The sequence below is a fragment of the Nicotiana tomentosiformis genome, chromosome 4, assembly GCF_000390325.3.
Source record: "Nicotiana tomentosiformis chromosome 4, ASM39032v3, whole genome shotgun sequence".
NCBI lineage: Eukaryota > Viridiplantae > Streptophyta > Magnoliopsida > Solanales > Solanaceae > Nicotiana > Nicotiana tomentosiformis.
Window position 1 is genome coordinate 74,428,419 of NC_090815.1, and position 17,370 is coordinate 74,445,788.

General features: G+C 36.4%; 1 protein-coding gene and 1 long non-coding RNA gene across 3 annotated transcripts; one reads left to right on the forward strand and one right to left on the reverse strand.

Moving 5' to 3' along the window:
* Nucleotides 1–9,308: 9,308 nt before the first annotated feature.
* LOC117275785 (uncharacterized) lies at nucleotides 9,309–10,347 on the forward strand. Its single transcript, XR_004505992.2, has 2 exons — nucleotides 9,309–9,402; nucleotides 10,243–10,347. It is a non-coding gene; the product is annotated as an uncharacterized lncRNA (long non-coding RNA).
* On the reverse strand, nucleotides 10,274–16,544 carry LOC104085662 (fluoride export protein 1). 2 transcript variants are annotated; one of them, XM_070199866.1, is made up of 7 exons: nucleotides 16,274–16,544; nucleotides 14,137–14,501; nucleotides 13,952–14,029; nucleotides 12,375–12,473; nucleotides 11,300–11,492; nucleotides 10,784–11,202; nucleotides 10,274–10,681 (listed from the first exon to the last, which is right to left on the reverse strand). In XM_070199866.1, exons 2-7 carry the CDS (start codon nucleotides 14,488–14,490, stop codon nucleotides 10,451–10,453), a joined length of 1,374 nt encoding a protein of 457 aa, XP_070055967.1. In that variant the 5' UTR covers nucleotides 14,491–14,501; nucleotides 16,274–16,544; the 3' UTR covers nucleotides 10,274–10,450. The 2 variants fall into 2 exon arrangements, with proteins under 2 accessions (XP_070055967.1, XP_070055966.1); XM_070199865.1 differs by having other exon boundaries at nucleotides 14,137–14,521.
* Nucleotides 16,545–17,370: the final 826 nt, after the last annotated feature.

Consider the following 17,370-nt stretch of genomic DNA (forward strand, 5'->3'; position numbering starts at 1 on the left):
GAATTACGTTGGTTTTGAAATTGAATCCTTTGGAAGTTATTGAGGGGTCATAAATTTGAGTATAATTATTGGTACCAACCAAAGTCGTGAGTTCTTGTGCTTAATCGCTTCGTGGCTAGGATGAGATTTCTCTTGGTTGCTTGTGTAAGTCTCCAGTTAGTCTTGGGTAACTATTACTTGTGTTTTGATTCACTTGAGGATAAGCAAAAGTTTAATTTTCGGGGAATTGATAAGTTAGTTTTATTAGCTAACTTTTCTTGTGTTTTAAGAGAGTTTTATGCCCCATTTTTGAGAAAAGTTGACTAATTGTGCTTTGAATGATATAATTTCAAGACTATGGAATTTTGGAGGCTTTAAGGATGAAACATTATCAATTTAGAATGAGAAGATATCAAATTGGAGCCAAAATATTGAAGACATGAAGTTGTAGCTCAAGACCTAGTCAGTCTGCGTAGGTCTACAAACAAGCTACGCATGAAGAGGACTGGAAGCAACAACATGGGCAACTACTGTTTTTGCCTATGCAAGATGCGTAGGTCCGCAACTGTCCTACGCAAAAGACCTGAAGCCAACGCACAAGAGCACAAAAGAAGTTGTGTGCATAGTTAGTTACGCAAGCATCTGAGGGACAATTTTGTTATAAATTTTAGACGACTATAAGTAGATTTTTAGCTAGATTTCTTAGGTTATCTTTCATTATCTTGTACTCCACAGCAGCTTTTGAGCTATTTTGGGAATGATTGGGAGATCAACAACACTTTTGTTTGAATTTTCTTATAACTTTAGTCTTTAATTATGCTTATGTTCTTATTTCATCTTTAGTTTTTTATTTCTAATATGAGTAGCTGATTTCTTAAGCTAGAATTATGAACCCTAAGTGGGGTTATATTTTTGGCTTGTTAATATAAATTCGAAGTTTGATTAAGCTTTATATTATCTAATTACTCCATGCTTTATTGATTGATTTTGTGGTTGCAAACACTAAATCCATACTTATTTTGCTAGTTCTAGCTTGGAACAGTAGAACTTAGCTTAGGTACAAAGTAACTAGCAAGGAATTAAGTGAGTTAATCACTTGATTAATAAAATCTAGTTAGGAATAGTGTGATTTCTACTTTGGCTAATCAATTGCTTACCACTGGATCTTTGTTGACTTGAAAGAACAACTTAGGGTAAAAATCTCTTAATTGTTGGAAGACATTAAGTTGGTAGAATAGAAATTGAAGCCATAACACATGCTTAATTAACTAGAATTGAACATTGTATACCCAAAAGCATAACCTACACAAAGGGGAAACAATCCTAGCGTCTTTCTCTTATTTGTTACAACTACATCGTTACTTGCATTCTAAGTGTTCGATAAAATTCCTAGACTAGTTTATATAGTAATTTTAGAAGTAACTTTAGAAGTAATTGAAAAATCACTCTTTGCTTGAAGATTACATTAAGAATCACCAAGTTTACACATATTTGGACACTCTAACACACACTTACTCTTTGTGGAATTCGACCCAACCTTGTTAGATTTATTATTGCTAACGATTGTGGTACGCTTCAGTTAAAGGTGTAGGATTGGAAGCCATCAACAATATGTAATTTAAAACCATTCTAAAATTGAATTATTCGAACAACTTTTAAACCAGTTATAGTAGTGTGCTTATATTGTGTTTCTTTATATATGATGTTATTATAGTGATTTATTAATTTATTAACTTCTTTAAATATCGACATCACTTACAAAACAATCCTGCATATGTCCCTGAGTACACGCCCATTAGGAAAATATTACCCTATCAGTTTTAACTTATGTAATACATTTGCTTTTCGAGATTCCAACTATGTGAAGTTTGACCATTTTTTAAAATACATTTTTAATTATATTGGCATGACAAGAATTGCAACTTATAGTATTTTTCGTATAGTTTTTAAATATCCAAATTTTGATATTAAAATACTTAGTTGAACTAATCCAATTTAGCTTTCAATGATTAATCAAATTGACTCTTGATAAGTGAAATATGTCAACAATAACAACAACAACCCAGTAAAATTCTACTAATGGGGTCTGGGGAGGGTAGTGTATACGCAGACCTTACCCCTACCCCGAAGGAGTAGAGAGGTTGTTTCCGAAAGACCCTCGGCTCAAAAAAAAAAGAGAAAAAAAAAGGCAAAAACGGAGACAATATCAGTATCACAACAACAATCATAGGATAAATAGAAACACCATGAAATCCAGAAGAAAGATGCAAAGAACGGGAGACAATATTAGTAAATATTAGTATCACCATAACAGTCATAAGAAAAATAAGAACACCATGAAATCTAGAAGAAAGATGTAAAGCAAAAGCGATAGCTAGTAAATAGGACCTGCACTGAAAAGCGAACTAGTACGCCACAACATTCCCACTAGTTATCTTAGACAAAAATCCTACATGGCTAGTCCCACCATGTTACGAAGTAAGGCATAACTGAACTACCTCCTAACCTATAACCCTAATACTCGACCTCCATATCTTCCTATTACGTGTCATGTCCTCGGAAATCTGGAGCTTCGCCATATCCTGCATGATCAACTCTCCCCAATACTTCTTAGGCCGCCCTCTATCTCTTCTCGTGCCCTCCGTAACCAGCTGCTCACACCTCCATACCGGAGCATCTGGGCTTCTCCTCTGAACATGTCCGAACCATCTAAGCCTCGCTTCCCGCATCTTGTCATCGATAGGAGCCACATGCACTTTCTCCCGAATATCATCATTCCTAATCTTATCTATCCTAGTGTGCCCGCACATCCACCGCAACATCCTCATTTCTGCTACTTTCATCTTCTGGATATGTGAGTTCTTAACGGGCCAATACTCAGTCCCATACATCATGGCCGGTCTAACCACCGCTTTATAAAACTTACCTTTGAGTATCGGTGGCACTCTCTTGTCACACAGGATACCCGATGCTAACCTCCATTTCATCCATCCTACTCCAATACGGTGTGTGACATTCTCGTCGATCTCCCCTCCCCCCTGGATAACCGAACCAAGGTACTTGAAGCTGCCTCTACTCGAGATGACCTGTGTATCAAGCCTCACATCCACGCCCACTTCTCCTGGCTCAGCGCAGAACTTACACTCCAGGTATTCCGTCTTCGTCCTGCTCAGCTTGAAACCCTTAGACTCAAGAGTCTGTCTCCAAACCTCCAGCCTCTCGTTAACACCGGCTCGCGACTCATCAATCAGAACTATGTCATCGGCGAATAGCATGCACCATGGCACATCCCCTTGAATATGGTGTGTTAACGCGTCCATCACCAGGGCGAATAAGAACGGACTGAGCGCAGAACCTTGGTGTAACCCCATTACAACCAAAAAATGCTCAGAGTCGCCTCCTACTGTCCTAACCCGAGTCTTAGCCCCATCATACATGTCCTTAATCGCCATAATGTAGGGAACCGACACACCTTTTGCCTCCAGGCATCTCCAGAGAATTTCTCTAGGAACTTTGTCATACGCTTTCTCTAGGTCAATAAACACCATGTGTAGATCCTTCTTCCTCTCTCTGTATAGTTCCACCAACCTTCTAACAAGGTGTATAGCTTCTGTAGTCGAACGACCCGGCATGAACCCAAACTGGTTGTCGGATACAGACACTGTCATCCTCACCCTCGCTTCAATCACCCTCTCCCATACTTTCATGGTATGACTCAGTAATTTGATACCCCTATAATTGTTACAACTCTGGATATCACCTTTGTTCTTATACAATGGAACTACCGTACTCCACCTCCACTCATCCGGCATCCTTTTCCCCTTAAAAATAATATTAAGCAACCTAGTCAACCACTCCAAACCTGCTCTCCCCAAATTCCACCGGAATCTCATCTGGCCCGGTCGCTCTGCCCCTACTCATCTTACGCATAGCTCCCACGACCTCCTCAACCTCGATACGCCTGCAGTACCCAAAGTCACGGTGACTCTCGGAATACTCCAAATCGCCTAGCACAATATCCCGATCCCCTTATTCATTCAAAAGTTTATGAAAGTAAGTCTGCCATCTACTCTTAATCTGGGCATCTTCCATCAATACTCTACCATCTTCGTCCTTGATGCATCTCACTTGGTCCAAATCCCGAGCCTTCCTCTCTCTCAACTTGGCCAGCCAGAATAACTTCTTCTCCCCACCTTTCTCCCCCAATTCCTCGTACATACGATCATAAGCTGCAGTCTTAGCCTCTGTGACTGCCAGCTTAGCCTCCTTCCTAGCTGCCTTATACCTATCCATGCACACTCGCCTCTCCTCCTCACCTATGCTCCCCACTAACTTCAGGTACGCCGCCTTCTTTGCTTTCACTTTACCTTGGACCACTTCATTCCACCACCAGTCTCCTTTGTGGCTACCAGAGATGCCCGTCGAGACCCCTAACACCTCTCTCACAGCCTTCCTAATACAGTCTGTTGTCGTTGACCACATAGTGCTCGCGTCACCACTGCTCTTCCAAGCTCCCATAGCCGACAACCGCCCATCCAACGCTTGGGCTTTATCCTTAGTTAAGGCTCCCCACCTGATTCTCAGTCTTCCTCGAGTAGACCTTTTCCTCCTCTATAACATAATACCAATTTCCATCACCAAGAGCCTATGCTGCGTTGCGAGTATCTCACCCGGAATCACCTTGCAATCCTTGCAGAACCCTCTGTCACACCTCCTGAGGAGGAGATAGTCAATCTGGGTCTTCGCCACCGCATTTTGAAAAGTAACCAAATGTCCCTCCCTCTTCTGAAAGCTAGAGTTCGCAATCACTAACCCAAAAGCCTTAGCGAAGTCCAACAACGATGTACCTCCTCCGTTCCTCTCCCCAAAACCAAAGCCTCCATGCACCTCGCCATAACCACCTGCGGTCGACCCAATATGCCCATTGAAATCCCCTCCTATAAATAGCTTCTCAGCAGGCGGAACCTGACGCACAATCTCATCTAACCCTTCCCAGAAGCGCCGTTTAACCTCCTCATCTAGGCCCACATGCGGCGCATAGGCGCTAACGATGTTTAGGGTGCACTCTCCAACCACCAACTTAATAGTCATCAATCTATCATTCACTCGTCTAACCTCAACCACAGACTCTCTAAGTTCCCTATCCACTAAGATGCCCACTCCATTCTTACCTTTCTGGACTCCTGAGTACCAAAGTTGATACCCGTCCACGTCCCTCGCCCTCGACCCTACCCACCTTGTCTCCTGGACACACGCTATATTGACCCTCCTCTTCTGGAGGATCTTCACCAACTCTATAGATTTACCTGTCAATGTACCTACGTTCCATGACCCAATTCTCAACCTACAGACACCCTTGTTCCCTTTACCTCCATTGCCTCCCGTCCCACCCCCTAAACCTTGCCCTACCTCCTGCCCCGCCCCCCGTTCCCCCCGAGGACATGACCTCACTCGACCATCCCAGACCACAGCCACTCTACCTACGGTAGAGTAAGGGGAATCACTATCACACATGGCAACAGACCAAACCAGAAGAATACAAGTTGCAACAACAGGCACACTAATACGGTAAATAAACTAGTACGAGGTAAGATGTCAGCAATTTAACTCACACAACAAAGGGAAACTGGAAAACGGAAGGTACCAACTCCCGCGAGCAGAAAAAATACAATAAAAATACTGCTACCACGAGTACCAGATATAGAACGAAAGAACCTGGAGCAAGTTTTCCTGAAGTGTGTCGGATCTGCTCAAGAGCACTGGCAAGTCCTGCTGTGTCCCGCCTGAAAGTTGTTCGGAAGTCGCCGAAATTTACGAAACTTGTCGGCAATCAAAACACACCGGAAAATAGTCTGTTTTTATTGGGAAGAAGCTACACCTGTAAAAATTAAAAGTTGCTGTAGGAGAAAATACAAAAAACTGAACTTCGGCGATGAAAATTGGATTCTAGATCCGAAATACGATAGCTTCAAAAACCTATAGCTTCAAAAACTCAAGCAACTGTGAATTGCCAAATCCAATTTCAACCAAAATCACCACAAAACTACCAAATCCAAGCCAAGCCCAGATGCTGATCTCAGCAGCTCAACAACAAACTACAAAATAATCCAACCCCAGAACAACAACAACAACACAGAAATCTTATATTTAGAATCTTACAATATTCTAACTCAACGACATGTGTAAGTTAATTTTAGGATGGATTTGATAGAAAAGAAGAAATGAAGCCGGGATGGATTTGATAGAAAAATGGTTTTTTTTTTAACTTTTCTCTAGATTTGTTCCAAAACAAGAACAAAGATCCAAAATATGATATTCCAGATTTTCAGAAACTCTGTGTTCAATACCCGGAAAAAGAAAAACGAAAATCTATAGCACCAAATTAACAATTTCTTAAATTGATAATATCGCTATTAAAGAATAAGAATAATCTTCAACCCAAAAGTGGTTGGCTATAAGTGAAATATGTCATATAAATTAAAATAGAAGGAGTTATAAGAAGAATAATTTGACTAATCTATCCCGTATTAATTTTTTAATCTTTGATTATTTTACTTACCTTTTAATCCTATAATAATTAATGCTAAGGGTGAAGTTGAAAAAATAATAATTAATTTTCTAAAAAGATCAGTATTTGAGAAAAACTACTTTAATATACATGACAACTAAATAAGGATGGAGGAAGTATAGTAGTTTCAAAGTTATTCAAAGTTATTCAAAGTTATGTTTATTTAAATAGAAATAAATATTTGACATATATATTCAGCGAAAAATATTTAAGTGGTCGTCCTTTTAACATTGTAGTTCCGCCCTGCAAAAGAGTAAAGACGGTACTCCATGTCCGACCGTCAAATTTTAGTATCTAGCATTGAATGAGTTGCTGCAAATCCAAGATGAGTTGAATATGGAGCTCCCATTTTTGTATTCCAATTAACGAAAAGGTGGAGCTTAGGCTACGAAACTTGACATTTTCTGCGCATGATAATCTGACCATTTTGCGGTACCAAAAAAAATCTTAATCACATCAAAGGAATAATATCTCTGGAAAAACATAAAGGAAAAGACCTTAATTGACAAATATTGATAGGTAACAAATATTAGAATCGAAAACTTTATTGACAAATAGGCAGTTAAATCACTTTTGCGCTCTAAGATTATTATTCAATAATTAGTTTCAACAATCTAACATAATCAAATAAGATATAGTTTAAATTCAAATTTTCTTTTTACATGTTGAAATTTACTTTTTAAATTGTTCTATTTTCACCTTGATTTTGAAATTTTAATAATCATTCCTCCATTCCATTTTAGTTGTCAATTCTGTCTTTTGCAAACCCCTTAAGGAAAGGATAATTTAACCACATTATTATTATTTATTCTTTTATTGCGATTTATTACTACTTCTTATTTTTACAATATTAATCCATCTCCACATTTATTAGAGTGAATACCACTACAATTTGTAATAAAACTAGATAAAATTAATTATATAATAACATCTATAACTTTGTTATTGAAATTAATCATATATTATTACTTTGACAGGGTAATATCCATGTACTATTATTTTGTTGAGGGAAAAGATTCCAAACTAAGGACCCGTTTGGCCATGAGTTTTGCCAAAATAAATTTGGGATTTATTTGGCAAACACATGTTTGGCCATAGATTTTGCCCACATTTTGGCAAAATCCCAAATCCAAAATTCAAAATCCCAAAATCACCTCAATTGCTGATTTTGGGCCAAAACATGACCGTTACATTTTTAAATTTTTTTAAATATTACCCTAAACTTTTATAATTTACAAAAGAGCCCACATTTATTACGACCAACTAAATATTTGATGAATATGCACCCTTATCAGCTCAATCCTTTGTGCATCTTACTTTTACTTCTGATTTGTAGGCTAAATGGCTTTCTGAACACTCATATCAGTTAACTTTTTCTTCTTAATTAGGAGCCGTAATTCTCTAATGGGATTTCATTGTAATTAATAATTTATATAGTTCATTATAAAAATGATAATTTTGTACCAAACTTATTTATGTTCAGGGCTATGGTTTGTGATAATGATACTATTGGGTATTTATGATAGTTTTTAGAACTTGTGGGTATAAGTCATGTTTCATATTTTTTCAAATAAAAAGTGAAATATGTTTTGAAAAATCATGTCCAAACATATTTTCATCTTCAAATCAAACTTCACCCAAATCAAATTTTTCAAAACAAATTTAGAAATTTATGGCCAAACGCTAGCTAAGTCACTTCCAACCCTGCATTAATTTTGTTACTAATTATTTTCAAAACACGACCCTTCAAATATTTTGGTTTTTAGTTGTATATAAGTAAAAGAAAACACCACCCCCGTCCAAATTAAGTGGACCCAATAGCCAATTGCATCACTGGTGACTTTTTAACGAAAGACAACAAAAGGCGTAAAGTGAAAAGAGAGCTTGTCAAGACTTCCACACTTCGTATATGCTATTTGGGATTATTAAAATCCGTTTATTTTGAAAAGTATTTTTTTTTTTGTAATAACTCGTTTGTGAGCCCCTTTAGATTGGTTTATTTTAAATACTTTTAAATTAAAATAGCTTTTAAATTATTTTGTAGTGTTTGGAGAAAGTAAAAAAATACTTTTAAACACTTATTTTTAAGTTAAAATGACAAAAATATTCCTAACTTATGGCTTATGCTAAAAAGTCACTTAAAATAAACTTATCCAAACGGGCTTTATGTTTGGCAAATTAATTTGAAAAGCACTTATGAGTAGCAAGTAGTATTTGGCAGAGCTTTTAAAAATTGCTCCTAAATGTTATTCTAAAAAGTATTTTTCAGTTAAATGCTTTTGGGGAGAAGTTATTTTTTTCTGCTTTTCAGAACTATTTCTGTTTCTGCTCAAAAGTACTTTTTTTCTTCAAAAAACTTGGCCAAACACTTCAACTTTAAAAAAAAATTATTTTTCTTGAAAAAAATGCTTTTGACGTTGGAGAAGCTGGGCCAAACAGGCTAATAAAAGGTGCAAAGTTGTTTTAAGTGAAATTGTGGTTAATATATTTTTACTTTAAACTTGAGGGTGTTCCTCACTGAGGCAACTCAAAAAATCTCTGGAAAAAGTGGAAAGAAAAAAAAAACAAAAAAGATAGATTTTGGGAGGATGAATTACGAGTTCGGCCGAACCCAGTAGCTTTGGTTCAAACCCTATATTTGTTAGATGAAATTCATTAAATATGTACAAATTATTAATTTAAAACTCAACAACTTAAAAATGATTAGAATCCCGAACTCATAAGCTTCAAATCCTAACTCTGCCTCTGAGTCCAAAAGTTATAAAAAAAATAAAGGAAAAGACCAAAAAGTAGTTTGGATAAGTACTAGGAGTAATTATTTATGCTAACTTGAGTTTGAATATTGACCTTTAATGGTAAGACCTCTGTTTTAAAAGGCGTTTTTGGGGCGAGCCCCGGGCCGAGGCGTACCAAAAACGCCCCGGGGCGATGGTGTGGGGCGAAAGTCTCAAGAGGCGTACGCCCCGCAATTTGGGACGTACGCCTCGCAATTTGGGGCGTACGCCCGGGCGTTCGGGACGTACGCCCGGACGTTTAGGGCGTACGCCCGGGCGTTCGGGGCGCGTTTTTTTAGTAAGGAGTAAGCCCGAGAGACTTTTTTAAATTAAAACAAAATTTGTTGAATTAGTCCTTCATATAATACCCAAATTCTCAAAAGTGAGTTTGGTAATTACTCAAAAGGTTTAAAAAGGAACTCAAAAATATTAAATTTAAAAGTAAAGACCTTTTTATTGATTTAAGCCATAATTCATAATTTTTCCAAATTTTTATCTTATCTGCTATTCTGCTAATATCTCCCAAAAGCAATGAATATTTAATTTTTTTTACAAATACAAAGAGAACTACATTTTTCTTCATAGCAGCAAATTCAAAGTTCAAATTGCAGGTTAATCATCCTTTTTGTTCCTCCATATAGAAAATTTTATTCTTTTAGACTCAAATTACTTGTGCTTGTAAGTAACGTATAATATATTGTTTTGATTAGTTTTTTGTGTGGATGGAGCACACATATATATAGTTTTCTTCAGTTTTTATGCAATTTTACCTGTTTATAAATATTAATTGTCATTATATTATTTTATAAAATATTAAAAATTAAATACCTATGGGGCGTACGCCCCGCGCCTCGGGGCTTACTCCCCGCTGAGACATATGTAAAGCGCCCCGCCTTACGCCCACGCCTTTTAAAACACTAGGTAAGACAACTAAATTACAACAGTTAGCTAATGCGATTTGAAAATCACATCCATGAACTATGCACTACGGAAATCAGCTGTACATATTTAGAATGAGAATTTTCATTTCCCAATTTAGTACTACTCCCCTAATTGTATTTCTTCTTGTTTCTTGGGAAACAACTATATTGGGACCTCAACAGCACAGACATATCAAAAATAAACAGACTTAACTTGATCTTTTACTGAAATTTTCAGTCCAAACAAAGACGGAGTATATAAGAGTGCCCAAGACGAATGAAATAAGCATTGTAGACAAAGCGTACACATACGCCCTCCATGGATACTTACTTTCTCTCATTGCATGAAATTCAGCAATGAAAGTGGAAACTGTACTTAGACAACCCAGTAGCCCAAATTGAATACCAGAAGCAACAGTATCACATGTCTGCGTCTTAACCTATACCAAAATTAGAATAAGCATTGACAATTAATTAATATTCTAAAAGGAAAAATATCTCAGTTTCAAGAGGCTATGCTAATAGTATAGAGGACTACTCACTGCTTTCTTCAAGGTGGCTAGTGCTGCCATGACACAAGCTGCTAATACATTGGCAATCAAAGTCCCGAAAGGTACCCATTTGAGAAAGCCTGATTTTCCTAAACCGCGTCCATTCAGTCGTGCTAAGAACCACCTGATCCACACCCCAAATGGACCAACTATGCATGCCAGCCACAACTGCGCTTTTGTGCTGCCACTGCTGAATTTAGTTACCTCCAGTCCTATACTCATACCCCAAAGCAGAAGTAGAATGCATAGCAGAAAGAGAATAACTAGTACATGGCGCTTGTAGCTATCTACTCTCCAATGGTAGTCGGTGCCACAGTTTAATGAATTCATAGTGGCTCTTCTGTGGAGCCAACGGACACCTTTGGCAGTCTCAACCCCAAATATGAATGAGTAGGCAACTAGAAATAAACCTACGAGAATTCATAGCATATCAATAATAATAAGTTAAAAAAAGGAAACAGTGCTTCCTCTAATAGGGGAGTTAAGTTAATTAAAGGGAAAAAATACCTATGAGATAGCCAAGGACTACAAAAACCCACTGGCCTTCAACACTAAGATCGAGCATTTTCTGGTTCCAACCACTAAAAGTTGTAAGGCTTCCTAGAAAACCAGTTGACAATCCAATGGCCAGTGAAGTTGAAAATCTGGAAATGTCCTCTTTAAAGACCGCACCAAACCAACCCATCAAGAACGAACCGACCTTTAGCAGCCAAAAGAAAATTGTATGAGGTCAATATAACAAAATACAATTCTGGTTTGAGCTTTTATTAACTCACGACCTTGCTGATCAAGGACATATGGAGTTTCAGTTATATATGAATATTCACATATGAAAACTACAAGAACTGAATATAGTACTAACTATGTCTTTCACAATGTCTTATTCTGCATTGTATAAAAGGAGGGCCGTACTTTTAATGAAATTTTATACAAAAGTATAGTCCTCCTTCATATAGTATAGATTTCATGCATCATACTAGCTACATTTCATTATAATGTAAAGGGTAGGAGTCCTTTCTCACATAAGACACTCATGCCATCAAACCTTTCCTCCCAATTTGTACAGTTTTTTCTTTGTTTTATAAAATCCAAGTTTAGAATGGGGTGGTAACCCTGAAAACGTTATCCAGCAAGCTTGATAACAGTCCTATGAACATTACTAATATACTTTGCAAAGCGTAAAAAATCTATCAAAATAAGTGTCAGATTTGTCAAGCTTCATTCTATTCCAGAGCAGAATCTGTTTGATGATATCACTATGCTAAAAGCAAATGCATCAAGGATTCAACAAATCGCTGAGCACCCCTCCAACTTACACTCCGCTTATAGAAATGAACTTATTTCACAACTCCTTCCGATAACAATTTCTCATAGCTTAAAGAGAAGTCAGAACAACATGAGAACCAGGAAATTCACTTTGGCATTGCTGTATTACAGCAAGTGCAGTTTTTTCATCTCTTTCAATACAGATAAATTTTCGTGCTTTTAACTAAATCTTGTCGATTGGGATAGCCGTATATATTTGCCTACTGCATAAAGCAGATAAACAAGTACATAAAAAAGAAGAGAAAGAATGGTATACCATGTTAGAAGGCAGGTCCAGATACATATAACTGTGGTCACTTGTGGCACCAACTATTCTTGGCCCGAACAATATTTGGAGACCATACCTCAACAAAACCTGCAGACAATTACATAATCAGATCCCTGTAAAGTTATATTGCCATCTGGTGCTATTTTGCAATTTTCTAAAACTGTACAAGCTGATTCTAGCATTCCAAGCAAACACAAAAATATCATCATACAGAAAGCGAACACAACAAGCGGTCTAAATAGCTATAGGCTTAAGAGTTTTGTTAGGTACTGAATCCTCCCTACCTTTCATTGCGTAAACTCGTTACTTTGAGTTCCTGCAAAAGACAAAACTAAGTACTATGGAATAATAATCCTACTGTTAAAACCAAAGCAAAAAGTTTCCACACTTTAAATGCCTCAAGCTTACAGAGCAGCAGACATAAAATAGGATATTGTTAGTCAAATGAACACTAACTTGTCCAAGAATCAGATTCCAGCAATGAAAAGAAGCCAGCCGTTAAGTAAATGAAGGCATCTTCAACAAACAAAAGCAACTCAAACCACCCTATCATACCTCCATGTTGGTAATACAAATTTTGTCTCAGAAAAAATGAATACAAGAAAGAAATTCACTTAGACCAATAGAATATACAAGAAGCTTTCCGGAAACAATTTACTAAACAACAACAACAAAATAAGCTGACCTTACCCCTACCTTGTGAAGGTAGAGAGGCTCTTTCCGATAGACCCCTCGGCTCAAGGAAAGATGAAAAAGAAACAGTAGCAGCAACTAGTAACAACAGTAAGATCAATGGCGGATCCACGTATAGAAGAATGGGTGCTTGCTTATGAGTCCACATAGTTATAAGTATTGATTATTTAATACTATATGATACAAATTGTTCATTAAGCACCCATAGCATTGGATAGACGTCTAGTGCATTGGGTTTAGAAGGATTGACATATGGGTGCTAAAATACCTCGAAATGGAATGGCTTAGTAATAATCTTTTCATTTGGAACTTTTGGCTTATTTAATTTGTTTATGTGCATTTCCTAACTGATATTTCAATTATTCACAAGATTTATTTTTTGCTAAAATAAAACAAAAAAGTTGATGAATTTGCCTTTTAAATGTAAAGTGACAACCCCTTCTTTAGGCTGGTTCTCCTCTCATTTCACATGTTGTGATTCATGGCTGAGGCAGACTCACACGAAGAATGCTGATTGTCGGAGCACCCATTGACTTGAAATTCTGAATCCGCCACTGAGTAAGATAATAGGATAACTGAAGCGAAAGAAATAACAGGAAGTAAAAGCAAACTACGAATAAGGAAATACAAGAAGACAACAATTTACTAAAGAATAACACCGCAAAAGCATAGGAAATTATTCCGAAGAGCAGTAAGAAACTACTGCTTAAGTTCAAATGCAGATGAAACATAAAGCAGAAGCACAGGACAATGACAAAGTAGCGCACTTCCTTTTCAAGTTGAGAAGTAAGAAATGCAGTATGCAAAAGTAAAACAATAGATGACAAAGTAATTTTTTAGTGGACTCAAAAATAAAGCATAGTGTACATTACCCCCAGTATTCCAAATACAGCTTGGAACAAGAGGCATGAAGTATACTCCAAAACCCATGGCACCTCTGTTTTTTCATCCTGCACGGAGATCACTTTTTGTCAGAACAACTTTTACTAGAGATACTACGTGTTACATACAATTTAATCAACAATTATAAAATGTGAGAAAGGATCTTGAAACTCACATTCTCTTTACGCTCGGGTAATTTTGAGGGGGATACTGGAGCAAGACTAGTCATAGCATTGGGATCACGAGACCATTCCTCTGAAATGGGTACAACCACTCCATGTTCTGGTGCATTTTCATCAATTAATCTCAGCCTACCACTCCCACTGTACCTATTGCTTTGAAGCTCTCGATCCCCGATATCTCCTGCTTCTGATACAGATTCGATTTCATCATCATCATCATCATCATTCAGCCTCTTACGAAGAGAAAACGACAAACTCAAAGAACGCCTCCTGAGAGAAGAAGCGGCACTGCTTGTGCGAGATGATCCAATTTTTCTGAGCTCAGAATCCTTATTCTCACAATCCATGATATATCCTTCTTCACTGGAACTTCATTCTCTATTGAAGAAGAAAAAACTTTTATAAACTGTCAAGTTGTTAAGATGACAATGCAATTGGTCGCATAAATAAATGTCTCATAGCCAACTACTCCATCTGTGGAAGCTTACAAATAGCATGAAACAAGTGATGCTACCTACTTAAAATATAAGTACGCTGTCAAACTATGAAATAAAGTAGAATATGGCTAGCAATGAGAAAGAAAAAAACTTAATGATCAAGACAGTTGGAAAAAAATTCATTCAATCATGAAAACCGTCCAGATAGTTGATCTTTTGCTAAATTTTTACATAATTAATGATCCAGATCACTTTCTGAATATTTCCCCAACAAAACTATAAATAAACCAGAGGAGATCAAAGTTGACAAGGGAACTGAAGAAAATTAGAAAAGAATAAAATAGTATAAAAAGATCAAGACCTTATAGAAAAACTTGTGCAGTAACAATTTAATGTAGAGTACAAGTCTATTCCTCCAAGAAGCAACAAAGTGCACTTTTAATTGGGTCAGCTATAACTTCAACCTTGACTGCTCAAAAACGAATTTTGCTTTGTTTTACTTTACCTAAAGAACATCTTCACATGGTTATTGTCAAAAAAGATGTCTTGTTGTAATACATAACCATGTGCAATAGGTACTCTTCCCAAATAAATTTATCATATTCCATCTATTTGAACTTTGAAGCATTTCTAATTTCAATGTCACTAACATGAATCTAATCCCACCTACCTATTTCTGAGGAAGGCTATAATAGAACTTGATTAGGAAGAACTTTCAACTTAAGTTGGCACTTCCTTTAGTTGTTTCAAGAGTAAAAATCAAATAAAATAGCAAAACTTACAATAAAGCTAGAAAGAAATAATTTATTAACTTAATTATTTGACATTAGTAAATTTTTCCAGGGAAAAGAATGTAAGAAGAAGTCATTTCGGGCCTTGCAATGATTTGTTACCATTATTTTTTAACAACTCAGGCACCCATGCAATAAAAACACGGTTCATGTACAAATTAAGTGGATCCAGTGGCCAATTGCATGGTTGGTGGTTTTTTAAAAGGAAGACAAAAAGCCAATGAGTGAAGAGAGATCTTGTACAGCCAATTACATCTCCCACATAACCGTATAAAAAGGTAAAAAAGTAAGATTGTTGATACTATTGAACTATGTCCTCCACTAACACAACCACCTACGAAAAGGGAAAAAATAAAGCAAACTTGAAAGCCAGCGGTACTAACTCTTTATCTTCATGGGAATTGAACCATTCATTATGTCTCTATAGGAAAATAGACTCTTAGATTCACTTTCAGGGGGCAACTGTTAATCTTAGTTTACAGTTTACATTGAGAATGGACATTTCATTGTTTAAGAAAAGTAAGATAAACATAATTAACTCAAACACAAAGAGAGAAAACTAACATCCTAAGTTCCATTCTTTTTGCTAAACAACAAATTTTTGTTTTAACATTTTTTGGTGATGATGCTAGTGTCCGGATCAGTTTAGGGCACCTCGACTGTTCCAAAGACTAATTGCTACCTCCTAGCAACCGCTATCTTTACTTACTACCAACACATAATTCTGCCCACCTAATGTTTTTTATTCAAAGATTACTAGGCCAATGAATTAAAGAAAAAAATTACAGCTTACCGTTTATCTCGGATAGTTTCTAAATATCTAAATCAGAAGGATAATTAATATGTGTAGCGGCCCGCAAAAACTATGAATACAGATAGCGAGAGAGAGAAAGAGAGAGTACCATTGATAGAAGAAGTATGAATAGGTAGAGCCCTTCAGTGAATCATCAATCTGAATAGTGATTGAAAATTTTGAAAACATCCAAACCCAAAAAACCTCTTTGAAAAAGAGATTTGGGGGGATGAGAGATTGTTAGATAAACACGCTTTTACCCTTTTCCCATCGAAATGGGGAAGGATGAGAGATTGAGCATTGATGGTGCGGTATGTGGTGATTGAAAGAAGGGTTGTTAGCCTCTGCTTTTGATTTTGATAGAGAAAATAGACAGTTTCCTCTTCCTCACGTAAGTGAGTTGACCATCACACACTTTAATGCACAAAATCATTTTGGCTTTTTGTTGAAAGGTGCTCGATGTTTTTCTTTTCTCTTTTCTTTTTCCACATTATTAGGATTTACTATTTAAATAGAAGAAAATAATCCTACAATCTCTTGTATTTTGTTTATCAATATCATGCACATCTTACCCAATCTCGTATAGAAAGAGTCATATAACCAAAAAATAATTCTAATAGGCATTAAAATCTTCTCCGCATAAAGAAGGGTACTTAATGTTGGATTGTCAAAGTTTAACGAAAAATTTCCTATTACCCGTTATAATTTAAGTAAAAAAGAGTGATTTTGTACGATATCCTAAGTCATTTTTTACTCTTCATGTAAACAGAATCATATAACTAGAAAATATTTACATGAGCCACAAAATCGTTATGTTTTCAAGTTTTGGTACCCAAACCTTTTAGTCAGTTAACACAAATCCAAGATGAGTTGAATCTGGACCTCCCATTTTTGGGTTCCACAATTGACGAAGTTGGAGCTTAGGTTATGAAACTTGACACTTATTACTGCACGTAATTTTATCATCTTGTGGTACCAGAGAAATCGTAAATCACATACAATCAAATTTTATATAACAACCGTGTTTATCTGAATTTTTTTTGTCTGTATAGCGGTTGGCTATTCCTATATTATCATTTGATTTTCAGATTTTATTTGGTTGTTAAAGACAAAAATCACCCAAAAATTACTTTTTTAAGTTTTTATATTATGGAAGATTAAAAAATATATGAACTTAAAATCTCAAAAATGGAAAAAGTCGCCAAC

Excerpts from the sequence above, each read along its gene's own strand:
- LOC104085662 (XM_070199866.1), bottom strand. The coding sequence starts at position 14,490 with ATGGATTGTGAGAATAAGGATTCTGAGCTCAGAAAAATTGGATCATCT. Across the intron at positions 14,030-14,136 it reads TACCCGAGCGTAAAGAGAAT|GATGAAAAAACAGAGGTGCC; the intron begins GTGAGTTTCAAG and ends ATCTCCGTGCAG. Across the intron at positions 11,493-12,374 it reads TGGACCTGCCTTCTAACATG|GTCGGTTCGTTCTTGATGGG; the intron begins GTATACCATTCT and ends TGGCTGCTAAAG.